This window comes from Myotis davidii, unplaced genomic scaffold (genome assembly GCF_000327345.1).
Source record: "Myotis davidii unplaced genomic scaffold, ASM32734v1 scaffold329, whole genome shotgun sequence".
NCBI classification, from domain to species: domain Eukaryota; kingdom Metazoa; phylum Chordata; class Mammalia; order Chiroptera; family Vespertilionidae; genus Myotis; species Myotis davidii.
In genome coordinates, this window is record NW_006300374.1 from 150,575 (window position 1) to 164,634 (window position 14,060).

The window sequence follows — 14,060 nt, forward strand, 5'->3', positions numbered from 1 at the left end:
ACAGCAAAGGAACAGCCAATTTGCATGTTTGTCTTTTATTAGTGTAGATCATAATTCACATTTTTGGTGATGGATGTCTGCCCCCTCACTTTTTTCTGCTCACAATCTTCTTTCTTTCAAGAACCAGTTTCTTATCAACTGAAGGATTTGTATGCATGCATATAAGCATAACCAATGAACATAAGACACTGGGGCGTAGGGGAGGCCAGGGGATTGTCAAGGGCGGGGGGAAAAAAGGACACATATGTAATACCCTTGTAATACTTTAAGCAATAAAACAACTAAAAAAATAATAATAAGTAAATAAACAAACAAATAAATTCCTTGAAAAAGGTGAAGGGATTAAGCAAAAATAAAATAAAAGAAAGTAAGAACGCAGACCCTCAATCCCAAATTATAAAGGCTGATTTCCCCTCCATCACTATGCTGTCCATGTTGACACACTTAAAACAGTGGGATTGGTAAAAAGCTTTGCAGGAGTGGGTGTCATTAGCAAGAAAGAAGCAGGCAGTTCACAATGCATCTCAGGGTTGGGAAATACCATTCAGACCTTTCATTGGTCACACACCTCTAATGTAGGGTTGTAGGTGAAGGTGGGTGTTATATCCATGCCATTGACAGAGATGCTGACACTGGAAATGGAGGTACTGCCCACTCCCCAGATTTCAATGTAGCCCAGATTCAAAGGGTTTATATCCGTGATGTATTTGTTGAAAATTACATGACTCTTCATTGTATTCTGTCAAATTAGAGATTAAAAAAATGAATAAGTAAAGCAAAATTTGTTCAAAATTTTCCCCACCTCTTTTTAGGCACAAATGCAGGTCATGAGGTAAGACAACTTCAGAGTTACCACCTTGTGTCCTTGTAGTGAAGACCATGATTTCAGGACTTTATCACCTGTTTCAACTATCATCTAAATTTTCTTTGACTAAAAAGCACCTGCAGGGTCTCCAGAATTGCCCTGAAGTCCAAGGAGATAAAGTGTCTCAGCTATCAGGAATCTTACTTTCTATATGTAGAGAAGTCAGAAAATGTGAAGAACATTCCAAGATAATATAAGGACAAGGACTCGATAACATCGAAATAGCTTGTCCATCTCTGCCTCACTAAACTGGAATAAGTTACTGACAAAACATGAATGGGTCTAGTCACAGAAAACTATCTATATAGCCCCCACGGACATTCAGAATTTAGCATACTGAATCTATCTGAAGTCTGGAGAAAGGAAAGGATGCAAATTAGCAAGGTAGGCAGTGAAGGAATTCTAGGTGGTACTTTATGCCCTCATGATTCCAGCATCCTACGAAGCCAGTAGAACTCTAGTGCCCCTTCATAGTATCAGGCACACTCACCTGCATGGCAGAAAAGCGGGCCAGGTAATAGCGTCCCTTTTCATAGGTGTCTGCAATCAAACAAGGTAAACACGATCTGGAGTTATGCTTAGAATTCTCATTGCCTACTTGTCTTTTTTTTTCTTTACTGATTTCCATTTTGTGATTTAAGACGTATGTAGAGAGATTAGTCAGACTCTTGCCCCCACCCTCAATGTGCACAGGATGTTTGAAATGGGTGTGTGTAGACACGGCTGTCTGGCAGACGCACTTCACATGATGCGGTTTCCCTTTAATCCACTTGTCTCCCTTGTTATCTACCACTCCCAACATCTTCCTGGTCACTTCAGAACTTCCCGATTCTTTCTGCTAGAAGCACACATATGTGAACATACATGATGTAGACAACTATCACAATCACCAAGAATGGTGTCTTGGTCAATTTGTCTTAAGAGATATCAGGCAATTTCTTAACCGTAAACTCCAGAGAACAAAGAAACCCAAAGAAAAGCCTCCAGTGAAGGTGGCCTTATCAGAGCCTTGTTACAGGTATTCCCATCCTACTTCCTACCCTGTGGCTTTCTCACTTGTCCCATGTACCCGTCTCTTTCCAATTTGCTTACTGCTCACTCGATCAGAGGGCCTTGGCTAGCCTCTAGAATTGTGCTGTCCAAGGTAGCCTCTGACAAAATGTAGCTCTTTAAATTACAATTAATTAAAATTAAATAAAATTAAAAGTTTAGTTCCTCAAATATAGTTGTCACATTTCAAATTCTTAGTAGCCACCTATGCCTAATGGCTATCACTGTGGGCAACAGAGTTATAGAACATTTCCATCACTGCAAAAAGTTGGATTAGACAGCACTGGCCTAGAAATAGCTAATGATAATTAAACCATCCTCCTGAAAGTTCACCAATTCCTGTAACTCCTAATGAAAAATTCCCTCAAATAAATAGCACAGCTGATAGAGGTATTGTCACTCTTACTGGGACAATAAACCATGCAATTAGGGAATGTGCTTTTGGATATACACTATACAGAAGTATATTTCAATTGGTTCAAAGAAATTTTCGCTTTGGCTCGGACAGTGGATAATGGTGAGAGATTCCCAGCTAAACTTCATTTACATGCAGCATAAGGATCAAGCACACTATGTACTACTTCAAACAGCTATATATATATATAAATGAAAAATTGCTTTAACATGAAAAATGAAAAGCAGGCCTATAACATATCCAGGAGCCCAGTCAATGGTATAGACATGAATCTGAGGCAACCCTTACTCACCAATGCTTTGCCCATCATCCCAGAAAAGCCAACCTTCAGCAGTTCCCTGATCGTCCAAGGCAACTTTGAAGCCTAGAAATTTCTGGCGGCTGTAGTGAAGTGGGAGGGAGGCATTAATCAAAAACCAAGCCACAGTCTCAAACCAAGAGTATTCAAGAAACATAAAGGAAGTCCTTCATGCTATAAAGACTGAGAGTTAGATTTCAAGATACTCGTGACCTACTTCTAGTTTTGTCTCCATTTGCTCTATGACTTCATACCAGGAATGAATGAATTAATGAATGAAGCAAGGGGAGTTTTCCTTTAAGGTTCTATAAGCGCCACCAGACACTACAAGCAAACTCATTAGATTCCTTCCCTCCCCCATTGTGAGGAAGGATCTGATGTTGTGATCTTTCTTCTTTTATGACCTAACTTCCTAAATATGTATATAGTGAGTTTTGTCTTTAGTTCATTCCATTTTTTAATAAATTTTTGGACTTAAATTCATAGGGCTCTAAGAATTTTAGCTTGACATCAGACAGACATAGATTTTAGTCCATCTTCAACTACTTACTAACACTGTGACTCTGAATTAATCAATGCCTGCCCTCCAGGTCTCAATGAAGCCTCTTTGCTTTTCTATAAAATGAGGATAATAATAGTACCTACACGATAAGTGTTTATTTTTAACTTTTTAAAGAAAAAAATAGAAATTTCCATACTATTTCAGTTCTAGGTACACAGCAAGTTTTCATTTGCTGTTAGCTATTATTTATTATATAGGGTTAGGTCTAGAATTTTCAAATCCGTGTATGATGAGGAATCTCACCCTCAGGCATCAGCTGCATTATGGCTTACACAATTTTCCAGCAATAGTTTCTTCTGTTTCAATTATCACTAATTAGACCTAGCATTTAACCCACTTAGATTTAAAATAGTTGTTGATAATTGTTCAAAGAGCAGAGAGTCTGAAAAAAACAAACCAACTAACAAAAATGTTTAGTACAATTGCTTTTGGACCCAAGAGTACTGCTTACAGTGGACTCCACCAAGATCTGAGCTAACTGGCCCCGTCGCTCACCTTAAACGGGTGTTCTGTGCAGGCTCTTGCCAGGGCAGGATATAGCCCCCACGGACATGAAGATTAATGTGGTCAAGAGGGGCTGGCAAAGTCTTCCACACTCCCCTTGCTTTAATGTCCACACCCTGAGGGCCAGAAGAAGGTCGGAGATGACAAAGGAGACAACACACCTCTGAACAGTGCATTTACCAGACATCCACTCTTCCAAACTTGCTGCCTATTCATAATCCTACCACACATACCTGTTATACATTTTCCCACATTCACCCAGCAGTATGGTGATTATGAAAGGGAAGGAGGTGACGGGGGAGTGAGAGGTAAAAGGGGTCAAATATATGGTGACGGAAGATTTGACTTTGTGTGGTGGGCATACAATTCAATATACAATTATAGAATTGCACACTTGAAACATAATTTTTTACCTGATGTCACCCTATACATTTAACAATAAAAATGTTGCCCTGAAGTGGCTCCAGAAGACCCTATTTTTCCAGATGAGTTTCTGGGCTCAGACGAGCCTAGAAACATTCTACAACAGAGAATGTGTTCACCCTGCATTTTCAAATACAACTGCATTGCTCCAGTGCACAAGGGTAGGGCCCTTCCTTCTGGGTGCATTTTACACTCGCTTTCCTTGGGGAATTATGTTTAACAACTCCTCTTTGAGCATCTATGCCGGAGAAGGAGACATGGAATAAAAAGAGAGGAAAAGGCCCCTGCACTTATGAACTTTTCCAGGGGCAGAAAATTAAACAAAAACTATAGTTGACAGAATAATTTCCTGTATTTACTAGTGTTACCACCATTGTGAATAGTAGTGGTAAAAGGAAAGATAAAAACTAACACATTAAGAACACCCACAAAGGCCAGGGAATAAGTGAGATACTTCATGTGGTATTTCACAATTCCGTGAAGGAAGTGGTTCTCCCCGACTTGGAGGTGAGAAAACTTAGGCTACAAGGTTAAAGGAGACCTGTGCAAGATTAACATCAGGGGAGTTACAGAGCCACAATGTGAGCGGTGGTCTGTCAGATTCTAAAGCCTGTGCATGCTCCCATTTTCCCGGGCTGTATAAACAATCAGAAAAACTTACCGTGTAGTAATCATACCAGCGGGCTCTAGGGAAGTATGCAGTGACATTTCTTGCATTCTAAAATCAAACACAAATAAGTTATGGGCAGTGGGCTCAGTTATCTAAGGCAGACTAACCAACTTGGTCAAAATAACAGTGATGGCCTTTGACCCACACACTTCATCTCTCTAGAGGACAGGACTGTGGGGAAGCCTTCCTTCTCTCCCTACTTCAAATGGGAGATTTGCCTGCCCTATGCTTGTGGCTTCTGTAAAGTCCTTCGGGATCCAGGATTTTGGAGAAGAATTATTATCTGCTTACAGACTTAACCCACATACACCCTCTTGAAAGAAACAAAGTTGGGTCTGGGGCAGAAGAAAACTTTGTAGCTTTACATGCCAATACTTCAGAGATTCTGATTACTGCACTAAGTTTTGAAGAAGATGCAATTAACTGATGCTTTGCTCAGAAGCCTAATCATCAACAGTAAAGGTAAGGAAATGGCTTTTGCTACTTGAAGACCTCCTATAGAAGGAAGGGAAGGCCTAGCCCTCAACAGTAAGAGTATACACGTTGTTTCAAATGATCCTTATGAAAAGTTTTGGTTTAATGGTCACAGAGGACTGTAATGAATCTTTACAGTATTGCCCCCACCTGATCACACTCCTTACTTCAGTTAATGAAGAAATTAGTATATCTTCACATATATCATATGGTTTCTTCCTTCTCTATTTGTCCTATGAATCAGAATCTGTTATGATGATTTTAAAGATGAGGGAGGTGAGGACAAAAACCCCTAAGTGATAGACTTCAACTCAGAGAGAGAGGAAGAGACAGAAGTAGAATAAGAAGCCACTGCTCAGGACCCCCACCAGATCAGGCCTCTTCTCCTCCCCCTATTCACCAGGCTTCGTAACTGGGACCTCTGCTCATCAGAGGCCTCCATACTTACAGGCACCAGGACGGGGCTGACCAGGAAGGCTGGGCCCAGCAGGAACTGTTCATCTATCTTCCAGGTCACCCGGTCTGACACAAACCTGGAAAGACAAACCAAGGTACTATAATCAGGGTGCCAATAGGGCTCCAGGCCAAGGCCTTGAAGAAACTCCTCAAGTTAAGACCCAAGTCAGAAATCCAGCTCCTCTACCTTAAATTACTTCTTCTACCTTAATCAGATATATATTCACTTTCTACATATTATCTTCTTCAAACTCCAGACATGATTAGACTTAGACATGTTCTCACCTATAGATATCTCCATGTTTCTTAACCATGGCACATCCTAAATGCAAGAATGGCCTTCAACACTCAAATCTCCCCCTGGAATGCCTATGATCTGAGCTTCTATAAAAGATAGGTAGGTCTACATATGCTTAATCTAGAAAGAAATTATTCTGTGTTGTATCATTTTGAAAAAATAAATTAAATTCAATAGTCTCTTATTAAAGATCCAGGGTATCAGTGACACCGTGCTAGATAACATATTCAGGTGCCTGGAAAGCTTATGGCAAAAGGCAATCATGTCTTTAATTTAATTTGGAAGAACTGTTTTCTTCAATTGACACCACAGAGAATAAAATGATCCCTTAGTCATCAGGATTCCAGCTAAACACTCACTCATGGAGAAGAGGCCGCACGACAGTACTGCCCTCTGTGTGGGCCTGGTGCATCAGGGTGTAAAGATATGGCAAGAGGGTATATCTGGTCTGCAGGACACTTTTGGAGATTTTCACAAACTCACCATCCCAGGATACAGGGTCTTGTCTCTAAAGGACAAAAGGAGGAATTTTAGAGCTCACTGTAGGGGAGCAGGTGTACTTGAGGTCACTGAACGTTTATTACAAATGAAAATCACAATTAACTAAATCAAAGATGATTATAGATAAGACACTCAGAATATTAGACTGAAAGAGGTCACTGAAGCTCTCCTAGGACAGCTGATAAAATTTTCCCATAAGACATTCTTTTTGGAGATATATTTGCTACAACGCTGCCTAAACAAAAAGAATAATCTAAAGAACACTGGAGAAGATGGTTCATTGAAACATAAGGATCTTTTCATGTACCTATTGGCCATTTGTATGTCTTCTTCGGAAAAATGTCTATTCAGTTCCCCTGCCCATTTTTAAAATCAGATTACTTGGTTGTTTTTTTGGTTGAGTTGTGTGAGTGCCTTACATATTTTGGATATTAACCCCTTATCAGATATGTGATTTTCAAATATTTTCTCCAATTCTGTAGGTTGCCTTTTCTTTTTTAAAAATTATTTCTTTGGCTGTGCAGCAGCTTTTAAGTTTTATGTTGACCCATTTATTTATTTTTGTTGATTGTTCTTTTGGAGTCCCATCAAAAAAATCATTTCCAAGGCCAATGTCAAGAAACATTTTCTCCATGTTTTCTTTTAGGAGTTATATGGTTTCAAGTTTTATGACTAAGTCATTAAACCATTCTGAGTTAATTTTGTGAATGGTGCAAGATAGGGAACCAATTTCTCAACACCATTTATTGATGACACTATTCTTTATTAATGAGTATTCTTGGCTCCCTGGTAAAATATTAGTTGATAGCTTAAGCAAGGTTTTATTTCTGGGCTCTAGATTCTGTTGTATTGATCTGTGTTTCTATTTTTAAGCCAATACCATACTATTTTGATTACTATAGTTTTATAATATAATTTGATATCAGCAAGCATGATGCCTCCAAATTTGTTCTTCTTTCTCAGCTTGCTTTGGCTATTAGGGGTCTTTTTTTGTTTGAAAAGTATTTTAAGTTTTTTTCCCAATATCTGTGAACAATTCCATTGGAATTTTGATAGGGATTGCGCTAAATCTATACATGGTTTGGGGTAGTACAGACATTTTAAGAATATTAATTATTCTGATCCATGAACATGAGATCTTTCCATTTGTTTTTGTCTTCTTCAACTTCTTTAATCAATAACTTATAGTTTTCAGTATACAGATCTTTCACCTCATTGGTTAAATGTATTCCTATGTATTGCTTATTGCTTCTTGATGCTCTTGTGAATGGGATTGTTTTCTTTATTTCTTTTCATGTGTTTTATTATTAGTGTATAGAAATGCAAAAGTCATTTCTGTATGTTGATTGTGTATTCTGCAACTTTACTGAATTTATTGATAATTTAATAGTTTTTTTATAACATCTTTCGTATGCTCTCCATATAAGATCATATAAGCTGTAAACAGAGACAGTTTACTTCTTTTCTGATTTGAATGCTTTTGTTTCTTTTTCTCATCTGATTGTTCTGGCTAGGACTTGCAGTATGATGTTGAATAGAAATAGTGAGAGTAGGAACCCTTGTCTTGTTCATGATCTTACAGAAAAATCGTTTAAACTTTCACTACTGAATAGGATGTAAACTGTGGGCTTGTCTTACTTCATTATGTTGAAGTACATTCCTCTTATAACCAATTTTTTGAGAGTGTTTATCATGAAGGATATTGTATTTTGTCAAATGGTGTTTTTTTCTGTACCTATTGAAATAATCATATGATTTTTATCTTCATCCTATTAATATGGTATATTACATTTATTGATTTGTATATGTGGAACCATCTTTACGCCCAAAGGTTAAACCCTACTTGAGCATGTTGTGTGAATCTTTCAATGTGCTGTGAAATTTGGTGCTAATTTCTGGATCTATATTCATCAGGGATATTGGTCTGTAGTTTTCTTATAGTGCCCTTATCTGGCTTTAGTAACAAGGTAATTCTGATCCTCTACAATGTGTTTGGGAGTATGAAATCCTCTTCAGTTTTGGGAAAGAGGTTGAGAAAGATTGGCATTAATTCTTCTTTAAATGTTTGATAGAATTCTCCAGGGAAAACATCTACCTTTTCTTTGTTGGGAGATTTTTTTTTTGATTCAATCTATTTACTCATTATTGGTCTGTTCAGGTTCTCTATTTCTTCATGATTCAGTCTTGGTAGGTTGTATTTTAATAGATTTTGCCCCAGGCTGTACGTTACCAGGAATTTATACATTTCATCTAGGTTGCCCAACTTGTTGGCATATAGTCTCTTATAATCCTTGGTATATCTGTTGTAATGTCCCTTTTTCATTTATAATTTTAGTTATTTGAGACTTCTTTATTTTTTTTCATAGGAATTCCAGCTAATGGTTTGTCAATTTTACTTCTTTTCAAAGAAACAGCTCTTAGTTTTGCTGTTCTTTTCTATTACTTTTTTGGTGTCCATTTCATTTATTTTTGTCTTGATCTTTGTTATTTCCTTTCTTCTGCTAACTTTGTTCTTTTTCTACTCATTTGAGGTACAAAGTTAGGTTGTTTACTTGAGATCTTTCTTTTTTCTGAATGATTCTCTCTTAGAACTGCTTTTGTTACATCTCGTAAGTTTTAGTATGTGTTTTTTCATTTTCATTTGTTTCCAAATATTTTTTATTTATCTTATGATTTCTCTTTTCACCCATTGGTTGTTTAATTTGCACATATTTGTCAATTTTCCAGTTTTTTTCTGTTATTGATTTCTAGTTTCCAAAGAAGATATTCAAATGGCCAACAGGTGCATGAAAAGATACCCAACATCACTAATCATCAGGAAAACACAAATCAAAATCATAATGAAATATCACCTCACACATGTTAGAATTGTTATTATCAAAAAGACAAAAGAAACACAGTGTTGGTGAGGATGTAGAGAAAAGGAAACCATTTGTGCACTGTTGGTGGGAATTTAAACTGGTATAGCTACTACGGAAAATAGCATGGCAGTTCCTCAGAAAATTAAAAAAAGACTACCACATAATCCAACTATATGAAATTTGTCTCTTGGAGAGATATCTGCACTACCATGTTCATTGCTGTGCCATTCAAGATAGCCAAGACATGAAAATAACCTAGATGACCATTGATGGATGAGTGGATAAAGAAGATGTGATGTGTACACAATGGAATATTATCCAGCCACCAGAAAAAAGGATATCCTGCCATTTGCAGCAACATGAATGGATCTTTATGGCATAATGCTAAGTGAAATAAGTCAGACACAGAAAGACAGCTACTGTGTGATAACACTTATCTAAAATATAGGAATCTAAAAGGGAATCTTGCCGAAACCGGTTTGGCTCAGTGGATAGAGCATCGGCCTGCGGACTGAAAGGTCCCAGGTTCGATTCCGGTCAAGGGCATGTACCTGGGTTGCGGGTACACCCCCAGTAGGAGATGTGCAGAAGGCAGCTGATCGGTGTTTCTCTCTCATTGATGTTTCTGACTCTCTGTCTCTCCCTCTTCCTCTCTGTAAAAAATCAATAAAATATATTTTTTTTAAAAAATAAAAGGGAATCTTAATAAGTAGAACTCACAGAAACAGAGAATGGTGGTAATCAGAGGCTGGGTGTTGGAGAAAATAGAGAGATGTCAGTCAAGGGTAAAAATTTCCAGTTATAAAATAAATACAGGGTGGGGCAAAAGTAGATTTATAGTTGTTCATATGGAAAATAATACAATAATTATTAAATCATAATACAAGAATAAACTTCGTGTTTTGCATACTCACAGTAAACCAACTTTTGCCCCCTGCTGCATTTTCTGGGGATTTAATGTACAGCATGATGAATACAGTTAAGAATACTGTCTTAAATATTTGAAAGTTGCTAAGAGAGTAGATGTTAAATGTCATCATTACAAAAAAGAAATGGAAATTATCTGAAGTGATGAAGGTGGTAACTAACCCAAGTGTACTAATCATTTCACAATATATACGTGTATTAAAAAAGGAAAGAAACAAGAGGGTTTAGCGGGTTTATAGATATCAGTGGGGAATATGATCAACTCAAAATTGGACCTGTGTTCCTAGTGATACCCTCATCCTACCCTTGTCCCGATGGTGTTGTGGTTCCTTGAAAAGGGGTAAAAGGCCCCCAGTTGCATCCAGCGAGCACACATCTCATATTCAGCATCTCGAAAGAACCCACAGATATCTGCTCCTGTCTGAGACAAGAGGAAATAAAATGCTCCTGTTGAGGATTTCTGAATGAGTCATCACTTTCTTGGGGACTAGGGGTGATCCGAAGGGCACTTACATAGGATATGCCAAAGAGGCTGAACTCCATCATGCCTGCAAGGAGAACCACAGCTGTGTCAGACACACCATTCCCGACCCGCTTCCTGCCCACTCCTCAGAGAATCCTTTAGCAAGGATCCCACCTCCCCTCCCCACCACACACCGATGATAGACTTCTTCAGCTGGTCCCATGCAGCCGTGTTGTCTCCCAACCAATGTCCTGCCCAGCGGCCAGAAGAGGGGAACGTGGAGCGGGTAATGACGATCCCTCTTTCTCCTGTCACCTCTTGCACAGCTCTGGTTGGAGGGAAACAAGGAGATGATTGAGATCAGAACAGGGGAAGAAAGGCCACAAACCGTCTCCTCCTAGAACTTCTGACCCCAGGCCATGGTGACAACATGTTTTCTGTTACTGGAGGAAATAGGGAAATCTGAGCTACAGTGAAGTTCCCATTGACCAATCCCAGGTGGATGGATTGAATAACACATATACCTTTAGAGTATTTACACTGTTTTACAAAGGACTTCACTATGCAATAAACTCACTGGATCACCTAAAAACAATAAGTAATCACCAAATCTTACTGTTTATTTACTCGGTACTTAGTTTTGTATATTTTGGGAAGAAGAAGGTGAATTCCTTTATAAAGCTTTCCTTAGAATAATTTTTATTATTCAGGGACTGAGCTCACAAAATTGGACAAGGCTAATTCAATAGAACACTAGTTGTCTATCCCAATATGAATGACCCCCCAAGAAAATCCCAAAAGAGGTAAGTGACTTTTGAAATAAAGGAACTATCTGATCCTCTACACTCTCTTTGCTTCTTATATCTCATGTTGTTACAGCATCAGCTGCACTGTGTGATAATGGCCTATGTCATCTCCACTAGGACTGTGGTCTCTCACTGGTGGGACCAGCCCTTATTTAAAACTGTCCTGTTAACTATGATCACAGGGCCTGGCTCCATGCTCATGAATATTGTCCAAAAAGTAAGAATGGCTACATAGTAGTAATTAAAATCGTTTTAACCCCATTGGAAGAGGAAATGAGAGAAAAAGCCGGGGAGTTCATCAGTCATTGGCTGCCCCTGCAGGTTGGGCCAGTTAGAGAAGGAAGATGACGACTCACTCGTATGTGGGTCTGGTCTGGGACCACCCGTACAGGCTGTGCACATCGTAGTGCCGCACCCGAGAGCCGTCGGGCAGGATCTGCTCACTCTCCATGCACAGGGTCTTGCTGCTGAGACCCCTGTCCTTGGACTCCAAATCTGAGGAGAAAGAGCTAGTGATGGGAAAGCCACCTTTGATCCTGTTCATCACTGACTTCTCTTCAAGGGACTGAACTCTCCATCTGCATGGGGCCCTCTCCATCCCAGAGGCACAGGAACGTGCTCAGCTCTGGGACCTGCAATGGTGCCCACGGGCCATTCAACATCAAGTCTTCTGGAGGGGTCTCCAGGAGGAAGCCAAGGGCATGGGGAAGAACAGAGTTGTCAAACGCTATGGGGCAGCTCCAACCTAGGCTTTTAACATGGTAATTCTTTCATGTCATTCTTATCTTAATTCTATGAAAAGGATATCATTATCCTTCTTTTACAGTTTATAAAACTGAGGCTGGGAAACATCAAGGAATCTGTTGAAGGTCATACAACTCACAGACAGAATAATTTCTGGGGGCCAAGATATGAACACAGGTGTAATACCAAAGTCCATCAACTCCATGATAAGAGGAAGCCACTATTTTCCACCCACTCGTAGCATAACAAATTCTCGTAGGGGAATTAACTTGAGCCTGAAGAAGCTGTAGCTGTAGGATCCTTTGGAGACATAACTACTGTTAAGTGTTTTCAGAACAAACTCAAAAATTCACTCAGTGGGGTCAGTAACTTGCACACACCCAACTGGGTAAAGTTATTGAAGTATGTCTGTTGCTGGCTCCCCAAAACCAAAGCACCACTGAGATATGCCCTGAGCAGTCAGGATAAGCCCCTGGCTGCTGAGTTCTTGCAGGGGTCACTCCTTGTGGCCATGGCTCTGCCAGTAGAGGAGGCCCAGGGTCCTTACGTGGCATATAGGGAGGACGGTTCAGAAAGGCATTCTTGCAACCTGGAGGAACTGCCCCATTCACAAAGCTGGCTGGTTCATTCATATCCTGGAAAAGTCAAATACAGATATATCTTACTTTTTAAAATAGTTACATGCTGGCCCTGCCAGTGTGGCTCAGTGGTTGAACGTCAACCCATGAACCAGGAGGTTGCAGTTCAATTCCCAATCAAGGTGCATGCCCAGATTGCAGGCTCAAACCCCAGTACAGTGGGCAGGGGGGTGAGGGTGGGGGTGCAGGAGGCAGCTGATGGATGATTCTCTCTCATTATTGATGTTTCATCTCTCTATCCCTCTCCCTTCCTCTCTGAAATCAATAAAAACATACTTTTAAAAATAGTTACATGCTGTCCACTCAGAGGGAAAGAAGTAGTGAATAAATCATTCACCATCCAGTAATCATTAAATCCAGCTGAGAATTGACTAGAATGATCAATTGCCAGTGGTTCTCAAACTTGGCTGCACATTAGAATTACCTGGAAATCTTTTTAAAATCCTGATTTCTGGGCCTCGTCCTCCAGAACTTCTGTTTCTTTGTTACTAATGTTGTGGCCCCACCCCATAACAAAGAAACAGAATTTCCAGAGGATGAGGCCCTGAAATCAGGATTTTTAAAAGGTTCCCAGGTGATTCTAATGTGCAGCCAAGGTTGAGAACCACTGGGCTAGAGGATTTAAAAAAAAAAAAATTCTCCCTCAGGGTGTGAAGCAAGTTGCAGTTCTAAGAAATTCCTAGTAATGACCTTGGAATTTTACAGCAGGAACTTGCAGCAAGGTACACAAGGTCAGAGGACTATCAGGATGTTCCAGTCCTAATTGGAGGAACTATGATACATCCAAAGCTCTCTGGGGTAATCATTATCCTTCTTGATTAAAGGTCATGATACATACACTTAGACACACAAAGATAGGCACACCCCTATCCAAATGTACACAGACACAAACACTCACAATCCACATGCCATCGAACTTCAAACTCTTCTCTGGACTCCGTGGATTGGTGTATAGTTCTTTCAACTCCCTCTTCCACCAGGTGGCAGTTGAATTACGGAAAAAATCTGGGAAGGCCGCGTAAGCTCGGTATAGCTATAAAAATGAAATATAATTTACTTGTCCCCAACATATTAGACAGCAAACAGACATTTACTAAGAGTTTAA

At 39.4% G+C, this 14,060-nt stretch overlaps 1 protein-coding gene across 3 annotated transcripts in view; it reads right to left on the bottom strand.

The window, feature by feature from the left end:
• Positions 1-14,060, bottom strand: part of MGAM (maltase-glucoamylase) — an 82,580-nt gene that overhangs the window by 4,723 nt on the left and 63,797 nt on the right. For all 3 annotated transcript variants that reach the window (XM_015572685.1, XM_006777076.2, XM_006777075.2), the window contains exons 35-47: positions 13,854-13,988; positions 12,865-12,952; positions 11,930-12,068; positions 10,962-11,095; positions 10,818-10,852; positions 10,609-10,725; positions 6,375-6,523; positions 5,710-5,794; positions 4,779-4,835; positions 3,686-3,810; positions 2,623-2,711; positions 1,356-1,405; positions 569-739 (exon numbers count right to left, since the gene is read on the bottom strand). In XM_015572685.1, coding sequence (XP_015428171.1) covers positions 569-739; positions 1,356-1,405; positions 2,623-2,711; positions 3,686-3,810; positions 4,779-4,835; positions 5,710-5,794; positions 6,375-6,523; positions 10,609-10,725; positions 10,818-10,852; positions 10,962-11,095; positions 11,930-12,068; positions 12,865-12,952; positions 13,854-13,988 — 1,374 coding nt within the window. The remainder of the gene's footprint in view (positions 1-568; positions 740-1,355; positions 1,406-2,622; positions 2,712-3,685; positions 3,811-4,778; positions 4,836-5,709; positions 5,795-6,374; positions 6,524-10,608; positions 10,726-10,817; positions 10,853-10,961; positions 11,096-11,929; positions 12,069-12,864; positions 12,953-13,853; positions 13,989-14,060) is intronic.